The sequence below is a fragment of the Dendropsophus ebraccatus genome, chromosome 2 (genome assembly GCF_027789765.1).
Source record: "Dendropsophus ebraccatus isolate aDenEbr1 chromosome 2, aDenEbr1.pat, whole genome shotgun sequence".
Classification (NCBI taxonomy): Eukaryota; Metazoa; Chordata; class Amphibia; order Anura; family Hylidae; genus Dendropsophus; species Dendropsophus ebraccatus.
The window spans coordinates 213,998,360-214,014,456 of record NC_091455.1 but is presented as its reverse complement, the minus strand read 5'-3'; the positions used below and the strand labels follow the sequence as shown (position 1 = coordinate 214,014,456).

At 42.8% G+C, this 16,097-nt stretch overlaps 1 protein-coding gene across 5 annotated transcripts in view; it reads left to right on the top strand.

The window, feature by feature from the left end:
* Positions 1-16,097, top strand: part of CDK14 (cyclin dependent kinase 14) — a 312,138-nt gene that overhangs the window by 125,177 nt on the left and 170,864 nt on the right. For all 5 annotated transcript variants that reach the window (XM_069959461.1, XM_069959459.1, XM_069959458.1 and 2 more), the window contains one exon: positions 4,384-4,446. In XM_069959461.1, coding sequence (XP_069815562.1) covers positions 4,384-4,446 — 63 coding nt within the window. The remainder of the gene's footprint in view (positions 1-4,383; positions 4,447-16,097) is intronic.

Genomic DNA, 16,097 nt, shown 5'->3' with positions numbered 1-16,097 from the left:
GGCAAAATCCTATTTCACAACAGACTATTTGTTTTTGCCCTTTATCACCTTTTTTTCTCGCATTGTCCGTCCCGGGCGCCGTATATTTGCTTATGGTGTTCATTAGTACTGAGTGCCTCGTAGTACTGGAGCGTCATACACTTTTTTATTTTATTTTTTTGTTATTATGTTAGGTTGCACTTCATCTGAACCCTATAAATAATTTTGCCTCATCAGTTCCAGTCTTTGAGTAGTTGGATTTTCTTTGTGCGCCACCTCAGCTGGTTAATTACAGTATTTCCTAATAGGAACCATGTTCTGCCAGAAGGCGTTCGAGATGTATGTGATACAATTCTCGCCCCGGGCTGCAGGGGCGGAGGGTGCACAATCCGATTTAATGGTATTTTCAGATTGAAATGCTTCTCGTCTTGTGTTAGAAAGGTGTCTGTCATAAGAAAGATTGATAGAGCCGGCTCCTGCTCATCTTGTTCTCGCGTCAATGATGTAATTATGGGTTTATTTCTTATGCTTTAGGGGAGAAGGCAGCCCAGGGAAGTTTTAAGAACTTGTTTTATCCACCAAGAATAATCTTTATTATAGTGAATGCGCAGTCATGGTCTTAAAGGGATTGTCTCTGTAGCTGAAAGGCCACTGTGTTAGAGCTCGGCATCTAGTTGCATGATGATCCTTCTTTGGCCTTCAGAACCGCGGCAATTTGTTGGAGCATATATTCCGCTAGGTGCTGAAATTGCTGAGAATGTCGGCCCATGCGGACAGCATCCCATCTTACAGTCACCATACATTAGATGGAGGTCCTGACGTGCTCTGAACAATCCCATCCACGAAATTCTCTATAGGAGTAAGACTGTGACTGTGAGGACCCCAAAGGAAAACTCGTTGTCATGTTTCACCTCAGAGATCTGGATCCATCTGATCGGCCATGTTTCTCCATAGAGATCTGGATCCATCTGACCAGCCGTGTTTCTCCACAGAGATCTGGATCCATGTGACCGGCCATGTTTCTCCACAGCGATCTGGACCCATCTGACCGGCCATGTTTTTCCATAGAGATCTGGATCCATCTGACCGGCCATGTTTCTCTCCAGAGATCTGGATCCATCTGACTGGCCATGTTTCTCCACAGAGATCTGTATCCATGCGACCGGCCATGTTTCTCCACAGAGATCTGGATCCATCTGACCGGCCATGTTTCTCCACAGAAATCTGGATCCATCTGACCGGCCATGTTTCTCTCCAGAGATCCTGATTAAAGATGAGCGAACTTGCCGAGAATCGGCATTTGAATCCTGATCCCTAGAGAAGGTGGATGGAGCCTGAGGACTGTGTCGAAAACATGAATACAGCTATAGGATCAAACCCTGTACATGCTCACTGTGAAGTCAGTACATGGAGGACTTTACAGCCACTGGGACCTCACTATAGCATTTAAAGGGAACCTACTGTCACTTTTATGCTGTCTGAACTATGAGTCATTGTGGCGGTCCCTGGTGCGTTCTGCCTTTAGCCAATCAGGGAATAATCTATCGGGTACTGGAGACCACCCCAATGACTGTTGGTTTAGATGGCTGAAAAGTAAGGACTGTTTCCCTTTAAAATTACAGCTTTAGCACCCAGATCCCGCCCAGTGGGTTTTATAGTACAGAATATGCCTCAGTAGTCGGCGACCATTACGAGTTGTTCATACTGTATATGGGAATAGTCCTAGTTCTTTTGTATTCCGGTTTGATTTATAAAAAGTTTTAAAGCTTTTCTAGTGGTTGATTTGTGAGCGCAGTGAATGGCCGTTGCGGTCGGAGCTCTGCTAAGTCTCACTTGTCACCCAGTAGTCGTCGGAATGCTGCGGTATTTTCGTCCTGTAATTTCGCTGTGTGAAGTGGTGAAAGCGACTCATTGACAGCTCCGGATCAGACCGCTCGTGTAGCCGAGGAAATGACTCTCTCATGGAAAACCTGACTCATGGTTCCCGTCCCCCGGAGGACCCGGCCGCCTCGCTGCATTGGATTTTCACTTTGACTTTCTGTCTCTCTTTTTGATTATGGTTAAAAAAAAAAAACCGTGGGAAACTTTCCGCGACTTCACACGTCAGTAAATATGGAAATGACACGATTTAATGCATCCTGGAAGATTCCTGCAGCGGGGTCACCCGGCTGCCAATATACAGGGGACTTGTCACCTAATGTGTAAATGGTGGTTACATAGAGTCCAGCCAAGGATTGTACTACTTAAAGGTGTACACAGATTTTTTTATTTTTTATTAAAGAGGAACTATCAGCAGGTGAGACGAATCTGTCCCTATTGCACAGAAGACACTGAGGAGGAGGAGGATATGTCTCTTTCCTTACTCCTCAGTGCCGTTCCGGTGCTGGTAGTAGTTTGCTCCATGGTAACGGCCTCACTGGACTGCAGAGTAAACGACTAACTGCACCGGAACGGCACTGAGGATGAAGGTAATAGACATGTCTTCCTCCTCAGTGTCTCCTGTGCAATAGGGAAATATCAGCATGTTAGATTCGTCTATTCTAGTGATAGTTTCCCTTTAAGCATCTGGTGCTTATATGTTCAGAATAAATAGTTCTTAAAGGGGTATTCCAACCCAAGACATTTATTACTTAGTTGGCTTTGATGTTTGACGGGAGACCCCCCCCCCCCCCCCCACCTCTGGTTACAGATTTTCTGATGGTGGATACTAACATGGGAAGATGACTCTGCTTCTCCATTATATTCCTATATACAGGACTCCCCACCTGAAATACAAATTATATCTTTTTCCATGGCTCTTCAAGGAATCCATTGGGCACAATTTTTTGAGATTACTTACTAAAACTTTCTCTGGACTGCCCAGATTTCTCTGACTGATCCGCCAGAGAGTTGACCTAGGTCTCATTGGATTTACCTGATGTCCGGGGTCCTGATGCTTTGGAGTCTTTTTTTGAATTTTATTTTTCGTGTAGTGTTTATGATAACTTGCAAAATAAAAATAAAAATGTAATAATATATATATGCAAATTTGTATAAGCCGCTCCCTTAGAATACGACCCCAAAGAAAAGTGCATGATTCCTATCACTAATGCAGAGCTTCCATCTACAGTATAAGGTCCCTGTCCTTAGTGCACTGGATGGATCCCAGTTGTCCATCCATGCGGCTACATTTACCTTCTATATCATCATCCTTACTTTCCTGTACATTCTATTCGACTTATTCTGCATAGGCGCTACATATAAAGATTTCCGCCATTGTGATAAAACCCTGTGAATTACTCCTGGTAGGAGGCCTCCATTATACAGAGATAGAGACGTCCTGCAGGGAAATGACTGGGATCAGTGCAGACATTGCAGAGCTTGGTTTTCCTAAACTGACTTTTTTTTCCGGTGTGTTAAAATCATAATAAAGAAAATCTAAAACTTCAAGTAGAAGTAAATAAATAAAGATCCTGTTATGTTCTTTCTCTGAATATTTCATAGTTTTTATATGTAAAGATATAAAGGGGCAAGAAAATTAGCACCAAGTGTCCATAAATTCTATATAGTATTTAATCTCTGCCCAATTCATGCCAATAGAGCTCAGACGCAGTACCAGACACAACCCATAGGCAACAGTGGCGCTGTTTCTTGGAGATAGCAGCCATGTTATTGTAACCCAGAAGTTGCTGAGTAGGGTGGTCTGGACCAGAGGTAGAGAATTCTGTACCACTGCTCTAAGGTAACCTTGTGAAGCTTTATACATGGCCGCCTTATGCTGTATCTGTTGAGGTATAGGGTTTCCCGCTCAAGAGCAGGGGGGGCGTGTCAGATTATTCGCTTGCTTTTAAGTAGTGGCACAGATTCCCTGGTTTTAGCGCAGATCTATTAACAGTAAATCAGCGCTGCATAAAGCGTCACTAACTTACTGTTCAGTGGAGCAGTGGACTGTCTATGTAGATGCTTTATTAGGGTATATAGACAACCACACTGGTAGACCCATCTATGTAATACGTAGTAGATGCACTAACTTCTAATCGCCTCAAATGATCAGCTGATCACTGATAACATCACTCTATGGGGACAGGGAACCTGCGACCCTCCAGCTTTACCAAAACTACAATTCCTATCTGGACAGTTTAAGCTTTGGCTGTCCAGGCATGATGGGAATTGTAGTTTAGCAGCAGCTAAAGGTTCCCTATGCCGGATTTAAAAGAAATTTTTTTTAGCCGGCGTACCCCTTTAAGATGCCTTACCCTCTGCACTTACATGTAAAGCCACAGATACAATGCGGTCTCTTCTTCATCGTCTATATACAGAATATTATGACTTTACCTGTTTGTTTGTTGCTCAGTGAATCGGTGAATTGCTTTTCCCGTGTGATTTCCCCAGAAGGTAATTATGGTTTGTGTTTCTGTGTTTCAGCATACGGATCTGTGTCAGTACATGGACAAATACCCCGGGGGTCTGCATCCTGACAATGTGAAGGTAAAGTGTCAGCTCATACACCGTACACAGCCCAGATTATTAGTGTGCTTAATGCCGGTGTCCTGATGGGCGGGAGGGGAGGCCGGATCAGCCGGGACTCTGGAAGTTATTGTATATAGAACCGGGGACCTCACAGATTACTGCCCAGGACTGTGGAAATGGGGTCCTCGGGGAGGTTGGCCGCATGTCCCATCACTAGCTGTAACATTCACAGACTGAGGAGGAAGGTACTGACCAATGGATATTACTATACTATACTATACTATTATATTCAGAGACTGAGGAGAGAGGTACTGGCCTATGGATATTACTATACTATACTATACTATACTATTATATTCAGAGACTGAGGAGGGAGGTACTGGCCTATGGATATTACTATACTATACTATACTATTATATTCAGAGACTGAGGAGGGAGGTACTGGCCAATGGATATTACTATACTGTTATATTCAGAGACTGAGGACGGAGGTACTGGCCTATGGATATTACTATACTATTATATTCAGAGACTGAGGAGGGAGGTACTGGCCTATGGATATTACTATACTATTATATTCAGAGACTGAGGAGGAAGGTACTGGCCTATGGATATTACTATACTATTATATTCAGAGACTGAGGAGGAAGGTACTGGCCTATGGATATTACTATACTATACTATTATATTCAGAGACTGAGGAGAGAGGTACTGGCCTATGGATATTACTATACTATACTATTATATTCAGAGACTGAGGAGGAAGGTACTGGCCTATGGATATTACTATACTATTATATTCAGAGACTGAGGAGGAAGGTACTGGCCTATGGATATTACTATACTATTATATTCAGAGACTGAGGAGGGAGGTACTGGCCTATGGATATTACTATACTATTATATTCAGAGACTGAGGAGGGAGGTACTGGCCAATGGATATTACTATACAATACTATTATATTCAGAGACTGAGGAGGGAGGTACTGGCCTATGGATATTACTATACTATTATATTCAGAGACTGAGGAGGGAGGTACTGGCCTATGGATATTACTATACTATTACATTCAGAGACTGAGGAGGGAGGTACTGGCCTATGGATATTACTATACTATTATATTCAGAGACTGAGGAGGGGGGTACTGGCCTATGGCCTATGGATATTACTATACTATTATATTCAGAGACTGAGGAAGGGAGGTACTGGCCTATGGATATTACTATACTATTATATTCAGAGACTGAGGAGGGAGGTACTGGCCTATGGATATTACTATACTATACTATACTATTATATTCAGAGACTGAGGAGGGGGGTACTGGCCTATGGTCTATGGATATTACTATACTATACTAATATTAAGAGATAGAAGGAGAATATAAAAGGACGGCACCAGGAGATATTTAGATATTTGGTTCGACCATAGCAACGCAATGGTACCAACTATTTGGAGGTCGGGGTGCCTACAGATTTGCTTTCAAGTTGTTTTAGGACTTTTTATTGATAGCCTATTGATAACTATCATGTCACTGAGATAATTTATTCCCCCTTCCTGCGGTATCTGTATGAATAGCGGAGGGAAAAAGAGGCAGACAGCTCCATACATTGTGTAGTGGTCGTATTGGGTTACTGCAGCTCAGCTCTGGCAAACAGCTGATTGACAGGGGACCCCCAGACATCTGCTTTTGGTGGTCTACTTTGAGGCCTTCAAGAGAAAATAATAAAAATAAAAAGTCCCAGACACTGAATAGCTACTGAATAGCAGACCCGGTCATGTATAATAAATATACCAGTATAGTAGCTATAGTAGTAATATACATTATATATAACATTTACAAGTAAGCCGCCATACATAGAACACCCCATAAATATTTTACGTTTCTCTTATATATTTTAGTTGTTTTTATCCAAAGTAAAATAAATAATGAAGATTCTATAAATATTTGCCTTTTACTATGTTATTTACTTTGCATGTTGTTCTCTTGTTTTATCCTCCTCACCGGTCGGTGGTCACAGTTACTGCTCACAGTTCGGGAGACTTCTTGCCCTTATTACCCCCCCAGCCCCCACCCAGACCGCCCGCGGTGTAATGACCCCGACTGACGGCATCATAGGGATCAGGACTTACATTACCCAGCAATAACTCATCAGCTATTCCTATGTCTTTTACTAAAGATAATTCTAAAGAATACATGCTGGGAGGATGAAAAAGAATTTAAAAAAAAGTATGTAAGGAAAATTTTATATATACAGTTAGGGCCAGAAATATTTGGACAGTGACACAAGTTTTGTTATTTTAGCTGTTTACAAAAACATGTTCAGAAATACAATTATATATAATATGGGCTGAAAGTGCAGACTCCCAGCTGCAATATGAAAGTTTCCACATCCAAATCGGAGAAAGGGTTTAGGAATCATAGCTCTGTAATGCATAGCCTCCTCTTCAAGGGACCAAAAGTAATTGGACAATGGACTCTAAGGGCTGCAATTAACTCTGAAGGCGTCTCCCTCGTTAACCTGTAATCAATGAAGTGGTTAAAAGGTCGGGGGATGATTCCAGGTGTGTGGTTTTGCATTTGAAAGCTGTTGCTGTGACCAGACAACATGCGTCAAAGGAACTCTCAATTGAGGTGAAGCAGAACATCCTGAGGCTGAAAAAAAAGAAAAAATCCATCAGAGAGATAGCGGACATGAGAGATAGCGGACATGAGAGATAGCGGACATGAGAGATAGCGGACATGAGAGATAGCGGACATGAGAGATAGCGGACATGAGAGATAGCGGACATGAGAGATAGCGGACATGCTTGGAGTAGCAAAATCAACAGTCGGGTACATTCTGAAAAAAAAGGAATTGACTGGTGAGCTTGGGAACTCAAATAGGCCTGGGCGTCCACGGAAGACAACAGTGGTGGATGATCGCCGCATACTTTCTTTGGTGAAGAAGAACCCGTTCACAACATCAACTGAAGTCCAGAACACTCTCGGGGAAGTCGGTGTATCTGGCTCTAAGTCAACAGTAAAGAGAAGACTCCATGAAAGTAAATACAAAGGGTTCACATGTAGATGCAAACCATTCATCAATTCCAAAACTAGACAGGCCAGAGTTACATTTGCCGAAAAACACCTCAAGAAGCCAACTCAGTTCTGGAAAAGTATTCTATGGACAGATGAGACAAAGATCAACCTGGACCAGAATGATGGGAAGAAAAAAGTTTGTGGAAGAAAGGGAACGGCACATGATCCAAGGCACACCACATCCTCTGTAACACATGGTGGAGGCAACGTGATGGCATGGGCATGCATGGCTTTCAATGGCCCTGGGTCACTTGTGTTTATTGATGACATAACAGCAGACAAGAGTAGCCGGATGAATTCTGAAGTGTACCGGGATATACTTTCAGCCTACATTCAGCCAAATGCTGCAAAGTTGATCGGACGGCGCTTCATAGTACAGATGGACAATGACCCCAAGCATACAGCCAAAGCCACCCAGGAGTTCGAGTGCAAAAAAGTGGAACATTCTGCAATGGCCAAGTCAATCACCAGATCTTAACCCAATTGAGCATGCATTTCACACGCTCAAATCCAGACTTAAGACGGAAAGACCCACAAACAAGCAAGACCTGAAGGCTGCGGCTGTAAAGGCCTGGCAAAGCATTAAGAACGAGGAAACCTAGCGTTTGGTGATGTCCATGGGTTCCAGACTTAAGGCAGTGATTGCCTCCAAAGGATTCCCAACAAAATATTGAAAAAAATTATTATATTTTGTTTGGGTTATGTTTATTTGTCCAATTACTTTTGAGCTCCTAAAATGTGGAGTGTTTGTAAAGAAATGTGCACAATTCCTACATTTTCTATCAGATATTTTTGTTCAACCCTTCAAATTAAACGTTACAATCTGCACTTGAATTCTGTTGTAGAGGTTTCATTTCAAATCCAATGCGGTGGCATGCAGAACCCAACTCGCCAAAATTGTGTCACTGTCCAAATATTTCTGGCCCTAACTGTGTGTATGTGTATGTATATGTATATATATATATATATATATATATATATATATATATATATATAATATAATTTCCTTGGAAAGGTTTGATACCACATATGTCGGATTTTTCATGTGTGGGATATATGTGTAAATGACTCCACGTAAACCAACTCTAATTGAAAAGCTCCACACAATAAACTTAAAACGTGATTTGTACTGCCCCCCACTGGTGAAATATGGTAATAAAGTTAAAAAAAAGCAAAACAATAATAAATGCTATGTGTATATATACTGTGTATCTGCAGCACAGGCTTATATACAGAGCCGTATATGCACCACAGCAGGGAAGACGCCAAACCTTTTACTAGTATTACCCTGTGCCCGCTGCTACCCCCATAACTATAGTTTACCTGCTGATAATAGTGACCCGTACAATAATAGTGCCTCCCTGGGAGCTCCATAGTGGCAGTAGTATTAATAGTAATAATACTGCCCCCTTTTGCTTCCTTAGTAATAAGGCCCCCATAGCACCCCACTTAGTAATGATGCTACATTTGTAATGGTGCCCCCCCAACAAGCAGCTAAGCCTTCTTAGTGCCCCAACTGAGTAACAGTAATGATGCCCCCTCATAGTAATAATGCCCCCTAATTACCCCCACTTTTTGATACTGGCCCCCCCTTGGGCAAAAAACGCGAAACAGCTCATCCCACAAGAAGCAGCCCTGCTCCCTCTCCTTAGGATGGCGGGTTGGGAGCCTCGTTCTCCAGGCAGAGGCAATGATCCGCAGTGTAGATTGTGCAGGGATCCCGTCAGTATCCTGACCTGGTGAGGTGCCTGCAGCCAGTGACACTGACAGCCATTGGATTTACTGCAACCAGGTCTGGAGGTTAAAGATGTAGTTCGAGGTTGTGGTACCTAGTTATTCCCGGGCACTAGGCTAAAAATGCATGTGAATTGCTTAGACTACTGGCTTGAAGGGGTAATCCAGCAAAAAAAAAAAGTTATAATACTTTGTAACTTCTAGTACTTATCAGCTGCTGTATGTCCTGCAGGAAGTGGTGTAGAAAACCTCTCCTGCTCTGCCCAGTTCCTGACATGGACAGAGGTGGCAGCAGAGAGCCCTGTGTCAGACTGGAGAGAAACACCACTTCCTGCAGGACATACAGCAGCTGATAAGTACTGGGAGACTGGAGATTTTTATATAGAAGTAAATTACAAATCCATATAACTTTCTGACACCAGTTAATTTGAAAATATATTTTTTTCCCACTGAAGCACCCCTATAAATTGTCTGCAGCCTATGAGTGTGTATGACCGAGCAGGGAGCCAGTGGCTCTACGTTCTGTCACAATATTCAACTGCACGCAGTTAGAGGAACATGAGGGGGTTGTAAGAATCTTGAAACTACGCTCTTGCATATGCCTGTAGATATTAATAATTATTATCATAAGAAAAATAATAATGTGTTGGATAAAGTACCAGTAATATGTATGAATAATAATAATAATAATAATAATAATAATAATAATAATAATGTAATTAATAATAAAAGTGGTAGTAATAAACTATTATTATATTATTATTATTACTTTCAATAATAATAATAATTTATTTATTATTACCACTATTATTATTATTAAATATATTATTATTTATTATTATTATTATTATTATATTATTTTACGCTTTTCCCCCATATTTTCGCACTAGAATAAGCGGTTTTGTTTTGGGCGGTGGCAGCGGCTGATAAATGGGATGAATCGGTGTGATGTTACCGTAGCGGAGACAATGCTGGCATGTGTCCAGGAGCCGGGGGGCCCTATTAATTATGCGGCCCGCGCCACATCTCTCCGGCAGGCTGAATAGGTGAATAGAGCGAGGCCCTTAATAAAGCTGTCCGTCTCAATAGCGGGTGTCACGCAGAATACAATCCTCTCCGCCGCTCTCTTCTCTATCCATCCATTTAAATGAGATGAAATGTCGAGCAGTTACTTATTTGAATTGGTTCCACTTGTTTGGCTTCTTTATTCTGTCACTCTCATCTATCACGAGGTTGTTGTTTCCGGATAAATTGCTATTCCATTTAATATCTTTCTGCATACGGCTTGCGGCCTGCACCGGCTATTGTATTGATTTAGCGGATATTTATCACCAATATGGTAGGAACATATAAACTCTGATAAAGGGGTCCTCTGCTGTGGACAATTGTTTAAAGGAGAAGTCCAGCAAAAAATTTTATTACAGTATTGTATTGCCCCCCAAAAGTTACACAAATCCCCAATATACACTTATTACGGGAAATGCTTATAAAGTGCTTTTTCCCCTGCACTTCCTGGATAGCATGGTGATGTCACTTCCTGGATAACATGGTGATGTCACTTCCTGGATAACATGGTGATGTCACTTCCTGGATAACATGGTGATGTCACTTCCTGGATAACATGGTGATGTCACTTCCTGGATAACATGGTGATGTCACTTCCTGGATAACACGGTGATGTCACTTCCTGGATACCACGGTGATGTCACTTCCTGGATAACATGGTGATGTCATTTCCTGGATAACATGGTGATGTCACTTCCTGGATAACATGGTGATGTCACTTCCTGGATAACATGGTGATGTCACTTCCTGGATAACATGGTGATGTCACTTCCTGGATAACATGGTGATGTCACTTCCTGGATAACATGGTGATGTCACTTCCTGGATAACATGGTGATGTCACTTCCTGGATAACATGCTGATGTCACTACCCGACTCCCAGAGCTGTGCGGGCTGTGGCAGCTGGAGAGGATGATGGCAGGGGGACACTAAGGGACACAGGGCACTGGAGGGACACTGAGCATCCCCCTGCCATCATCCTCTCCAGCAGCCACAGCCCGCACAGCTCTGGGAGTCGGGTAGTGACATCAGCATGTTATCCAGGAAGTGACATCAGCATGTTATCCAGGAAGTGACATCACCATGTTATCCAGGAAGTGACATCACCTTGTTATCCAGGAAGTGACATTGCCATGTTATCCAGGAAGTGACATCACCATGTTATCCAGGAAGTGACATCACCATGCTATCCAGGAAGTGACCTCACCGTGCTATCCAGGAAGTGACCTCACCGTGCTATCCAGGAAGTGACATCACCGTGCTATCCAGGAAGTGACATCACCGTGCTATCCAGGAAGTGACATCACCGTGCTGTCCAGGAAGTGACATCACCATGTTGTTCAGGAAGTGACATCGCCATGTTATCCAGGAAGTGACATCGCCATGTTATCCAGGAAGTGACATCACCATGTTATCCAGGAAGTGAAGCCTTGATGCAGTAGTAACTGCAGGGAAAAAAGCAATTTATAAGCATTTCCCGTAATAAGTCTATATTGGGGATTTAGGGGGCAATACAATAGTTTAATAAAAACGTCCGTGGACGTTTTTATTATCAGGTTCACATCACGATTTTGCTATCCATTATAATGTATCCGATCTATGAAAAAAAATAAAAAAAAATATGAAATCCAGTTAAATTTCATGAACGTGTGAAGGTGGCGTTCCGTTTCCCTGCAGCGCCACAGCAGGAGAAGTAAAGAATTACACAACGCTTATATAAATGAATGTGGCCTGTGTAATGCAGGACAGGACGGGTCCTCCAGCGAGAAGGACGCCCTTTTTGTAACCACTTTAACCTAGAGATGAGGATCCAGACGTGAGGAGAAGAATTTACTAAAAAAGGTTTATGAGAATAAGTTTAAAACGGTAAAGCCCATAGTCCTTTATACATACGATGTTCACACCGATGCAGCGCTTAAAATCTCCACAAGGGGGCGGTAGATATGGTTTGTAAGTCTTTGTTCACTATCATAGAGTCATGACAGCAATGACTGGTTCTTTTTCTTACAGAACTCAAGTAAAGACATACGACCCATACTGGGCTTGGGTCCCTGTAGTTTTTAAGGAAAGAATAGGGCTGTAGACGACATCATTTTTGTTGTAAAAAAAAAAATCCTGTTAGCATAAATAAATCTTATTTACTGAGAGAATAGTTTGTACAATAGCTGATAGCAGACTGTAGACTTGACAGGACAGGAGCTGCACTGAGGACCTTTAGAGTCGACCTTTGTCGTTCTACCACCTTTTGCACACCAGTGTCGGGCGACCTGTTCTAGAGGGTGACACAAGCCCCAGACCCTCTTATCTGGGTTGAGCAGAGTGTCCACGGTTCCCTGCTGACATCTGCGCTGCGAGATAGAGTACGTAGGCTTCTAGCAACTTTGCTCTATCCGGATCACTTTATCTTGTTATCAGGATACTGTCCGGCACTTTTAGACTTGTTCTCGGCGTGGGTTGGGGGTTTCTCAGACTTGTCCTCTCCCTTGAGTAGCTTAAGGCTATGTTCACACTACGTATATTTGAGGCTGTATGTTTGAGGCTGTATAGCAACCAAAACAAGGAGTGGATTGAAAACACAGAAAGGCTCTGTTCACATAATGTTGTAATTGAGTGGATGGCCGTCATTTAATGGCAAATATTTGCTGTTATTTTAAAACAACGGCTGTTGTATTGAAATAATGGAAGTTATTTACCAATATATAGCAGCCATCCACTCAATTACAACATTATGTGAACTGATCCTTTCTGTGTTTTCAATCCACTCCTGGTTTTGGTTGCTATGAGGACCTGACATGAGGACCAAATACAGCCTGAAATATACTGTGTGTGAACCCAGCCTAACACTGTATAGTGTGTGGAAGTGCTGCTTTCAAGAAAAGGGTGTCAAAGTCTCCCATATACGTCTACTCTGCTCAACGACTAGACTAAGTCAGAAACGTAGCTAAGACTGACTAGGTGTGGGTGGGTTTATGCTTCCTCTCCCCTTGTGACGACTTCCTACAGGTGATGTAACATCCCCCATAAGTGGTGGAGAAGGAAAAGCATAGAAGAAAGGAGGTCAGCGATAGGTAGAGAGAAGAGAAAGTCCTCCTTGGTGTACAGATTACAATAAACAATAACCCTTTGATTACCTGCAGCTGTGCAAAACATAAGTACCGTTACATACAATAGTGACATCTTGTGGCGAAATCTAGGTACTGCTTCATCACCATAGCTTACTAAGAGTACAGACTTTTGCAAACGGTGTAACCATAAGCAACACCCGTGGTGGGACACCACACAGCCGGTGATCAGGCACTTTCCATCTTAGAAGTAGCAATCAGAACGATGAGCAGGAGACCAGATAATGTCACACCAGGACCGGAGTAAGGTGAGTATGCCAAGCTAGGTTAGTACAAACCTTTTAATTCCCCTGCAGCACCCCCACAGGCGACATGAAGCATTACACGCTCTGTTACTCAACAGTAAAGAAATATTCAGAAAGGCTTTAATTCATGGCGCGTCCTTATAATGAATCTATCCCATTGACCGACAGATAATTCTCCCAGACCGCACAATATAACAGCGGGAAGTGATTGATTTTTTTTTTTTTCTCCATGGGCAGTAATCAATACTATACAGATTATCTTTTTGACTTTGAAGGGCTTTGTATGTGACTGTGTGATCGCTATTGTCTGATGATGATCCACATTACCGCTATCCAGGAGAATTCAGTTTTTTTATTTTATTTTTTTAAATACGATGAGAAATTTTTCATTTTTTTTTTTTTGTAACAATTATAACAGTTATAACAGTCTGCACCAATTGTCGGAGCCGCCTGTCTTTTCTATGAGGAGCGGCCGTAATTATAAATCTTCACCAGTTTGGTGAGAAATTATCGTCAATTGTCGTCATAAAAATAATCATTTGTGTTTTTATCCGGGAAGGCGGATCTTTTCATAGATATAATATAGGGAGGATACGTAGACGGAGATGGACGTCCGTGTTTCTTAAATGGGGAAATACCAATTGTGAGATCGATCTCTGACACAAAAGCTAAAAGAACAAAAACAGGATTCTTAGAAATCATCTGTGCTCGGTTAGGCTGCGTTCACATCTGCAGTACAGTAGATGCTCCGTCACATATGTGTGTGTGTTAGTCATTCACTTTGTATACTGAGAATTAAAGGGGTCGTCTGCAGCAAAAATTTCTTTCTTGTCTCTGGCTAAAATCCTTTTCCTCTGATCACTGCTGCTGATCCCACAGGGAATGGCCACTCATAGATAGATGTAAATCAGGATATTAGGGTTGATGGATCTGCGGATTAGTTGATATTTAGTCGTTCACAGTCGGCGGAGCAGGCAGGTGTGCACAAGTCCACGTAATATTACAGCAAATTAAATCCGCCTGTCACAGCCGCCATAGAGAATCCATTATTCCGAGTGACATTAGTTCTCTCTGTGTCCCCGGTGTTACAGGGCGGTGTCAGCGCTCTCTCTCTCTCTCTCTCTATGATCGGAGCCGCCTGCAGCTGCCTTTGGTGTAATTGTGGTATCACGTATGGAGTATTATATTATATTCTGTGCTGACCCCAGAGCAGTTTCTGCGGCTACATAGTCGGGCAGCTGTATATATATGTACCTGCTGTATTCTCTCCAGTCTTCTAGTACTTATCAGCTGCTGTATGTCCTGCAGGAAGTGGTGTGTTCTCTCCAGTCTGACCCAGTGCTCTCTGCTGCCGCCTCTGTCCATGTCAGGAACTGTCCAGAGCAGGAGAGGTTTTCTATGGGGATTTTCTACTGATCTGGACAGTTCCTGACATGGACAGAGGTGGCAGCAGAGAGCACTGTGTCAGACTGGAGAGAACACACCACTTCCTGCAGGACATACAGCAGCTGATAAGTACTGGAAGACTGGAGATTTTTTAAATAGAAGTAAATTACAAATCTGTATAACGTTCTGACACCAGTTTATTTGAAAGGGAAAAAAATGCGCTGGAGTTCCCCTTTAAAGCCAAGAAAAGTAAAACAAATGACGTTGTTTCTTGATCTCCTGAATGTCGCTTTGCTGCCAGACACTTGACCGTTCTCCGCTTCTATAGGATTCCTCATACACTTCTCTCTGTATCCCGGAGCCCCCAGCGCGGTGAATAGACTGGCGGCTCTATACAGCACCTAAGATGTGCTGCCGCCTCCCGCTGCTGGGAGCCCCGGGCCCCACAAAGGAGCTGATTCAAGGATTTTTGAAAGGTTCTTCATGTAGCCGACCCCAGACATTGCCGCATTGTCCGCTGCCCATCGATGGCTGATGGGAAAGACCTGGATTTATTCGGGACTGTAGTGTAAGTTGTTCTACACATATAGGATGTAAATGGTGAGTGTGCTGGGGGGCTCTGTGGGGCCCCTGGAGACAGGGAAGCAGTGCCGGACCCCCTACTCCACAGCTACTACATTGATTCATGAGATCAGACTAAATTTCATGGAAGGACCACGGAGATAGAAACAAACATCAGGACCCTCTGAGCGGCACAACGGACCCCAGGATATATCTTCACAGGACAGCTAATATTCTTTAGCACTTACAAACTCCTTTAGATAGTCCCTGTCCTCACAACAAACTTTGCATAGATCAATAGTAGAAGTGAATTTAAGAACATGTGTAAAATATCTTATCAGACAAAAATGCTTCCTTCTACTTTTATAAAGCATTTCCCTCTCTCCCCTCCCTGTCTTGCACAGGGATCAAGTTACAAGCAAGACAAGTCTATGGAAGGGAGAGAGAGGGGGAGAGGAGTGCCTGGGTACACAG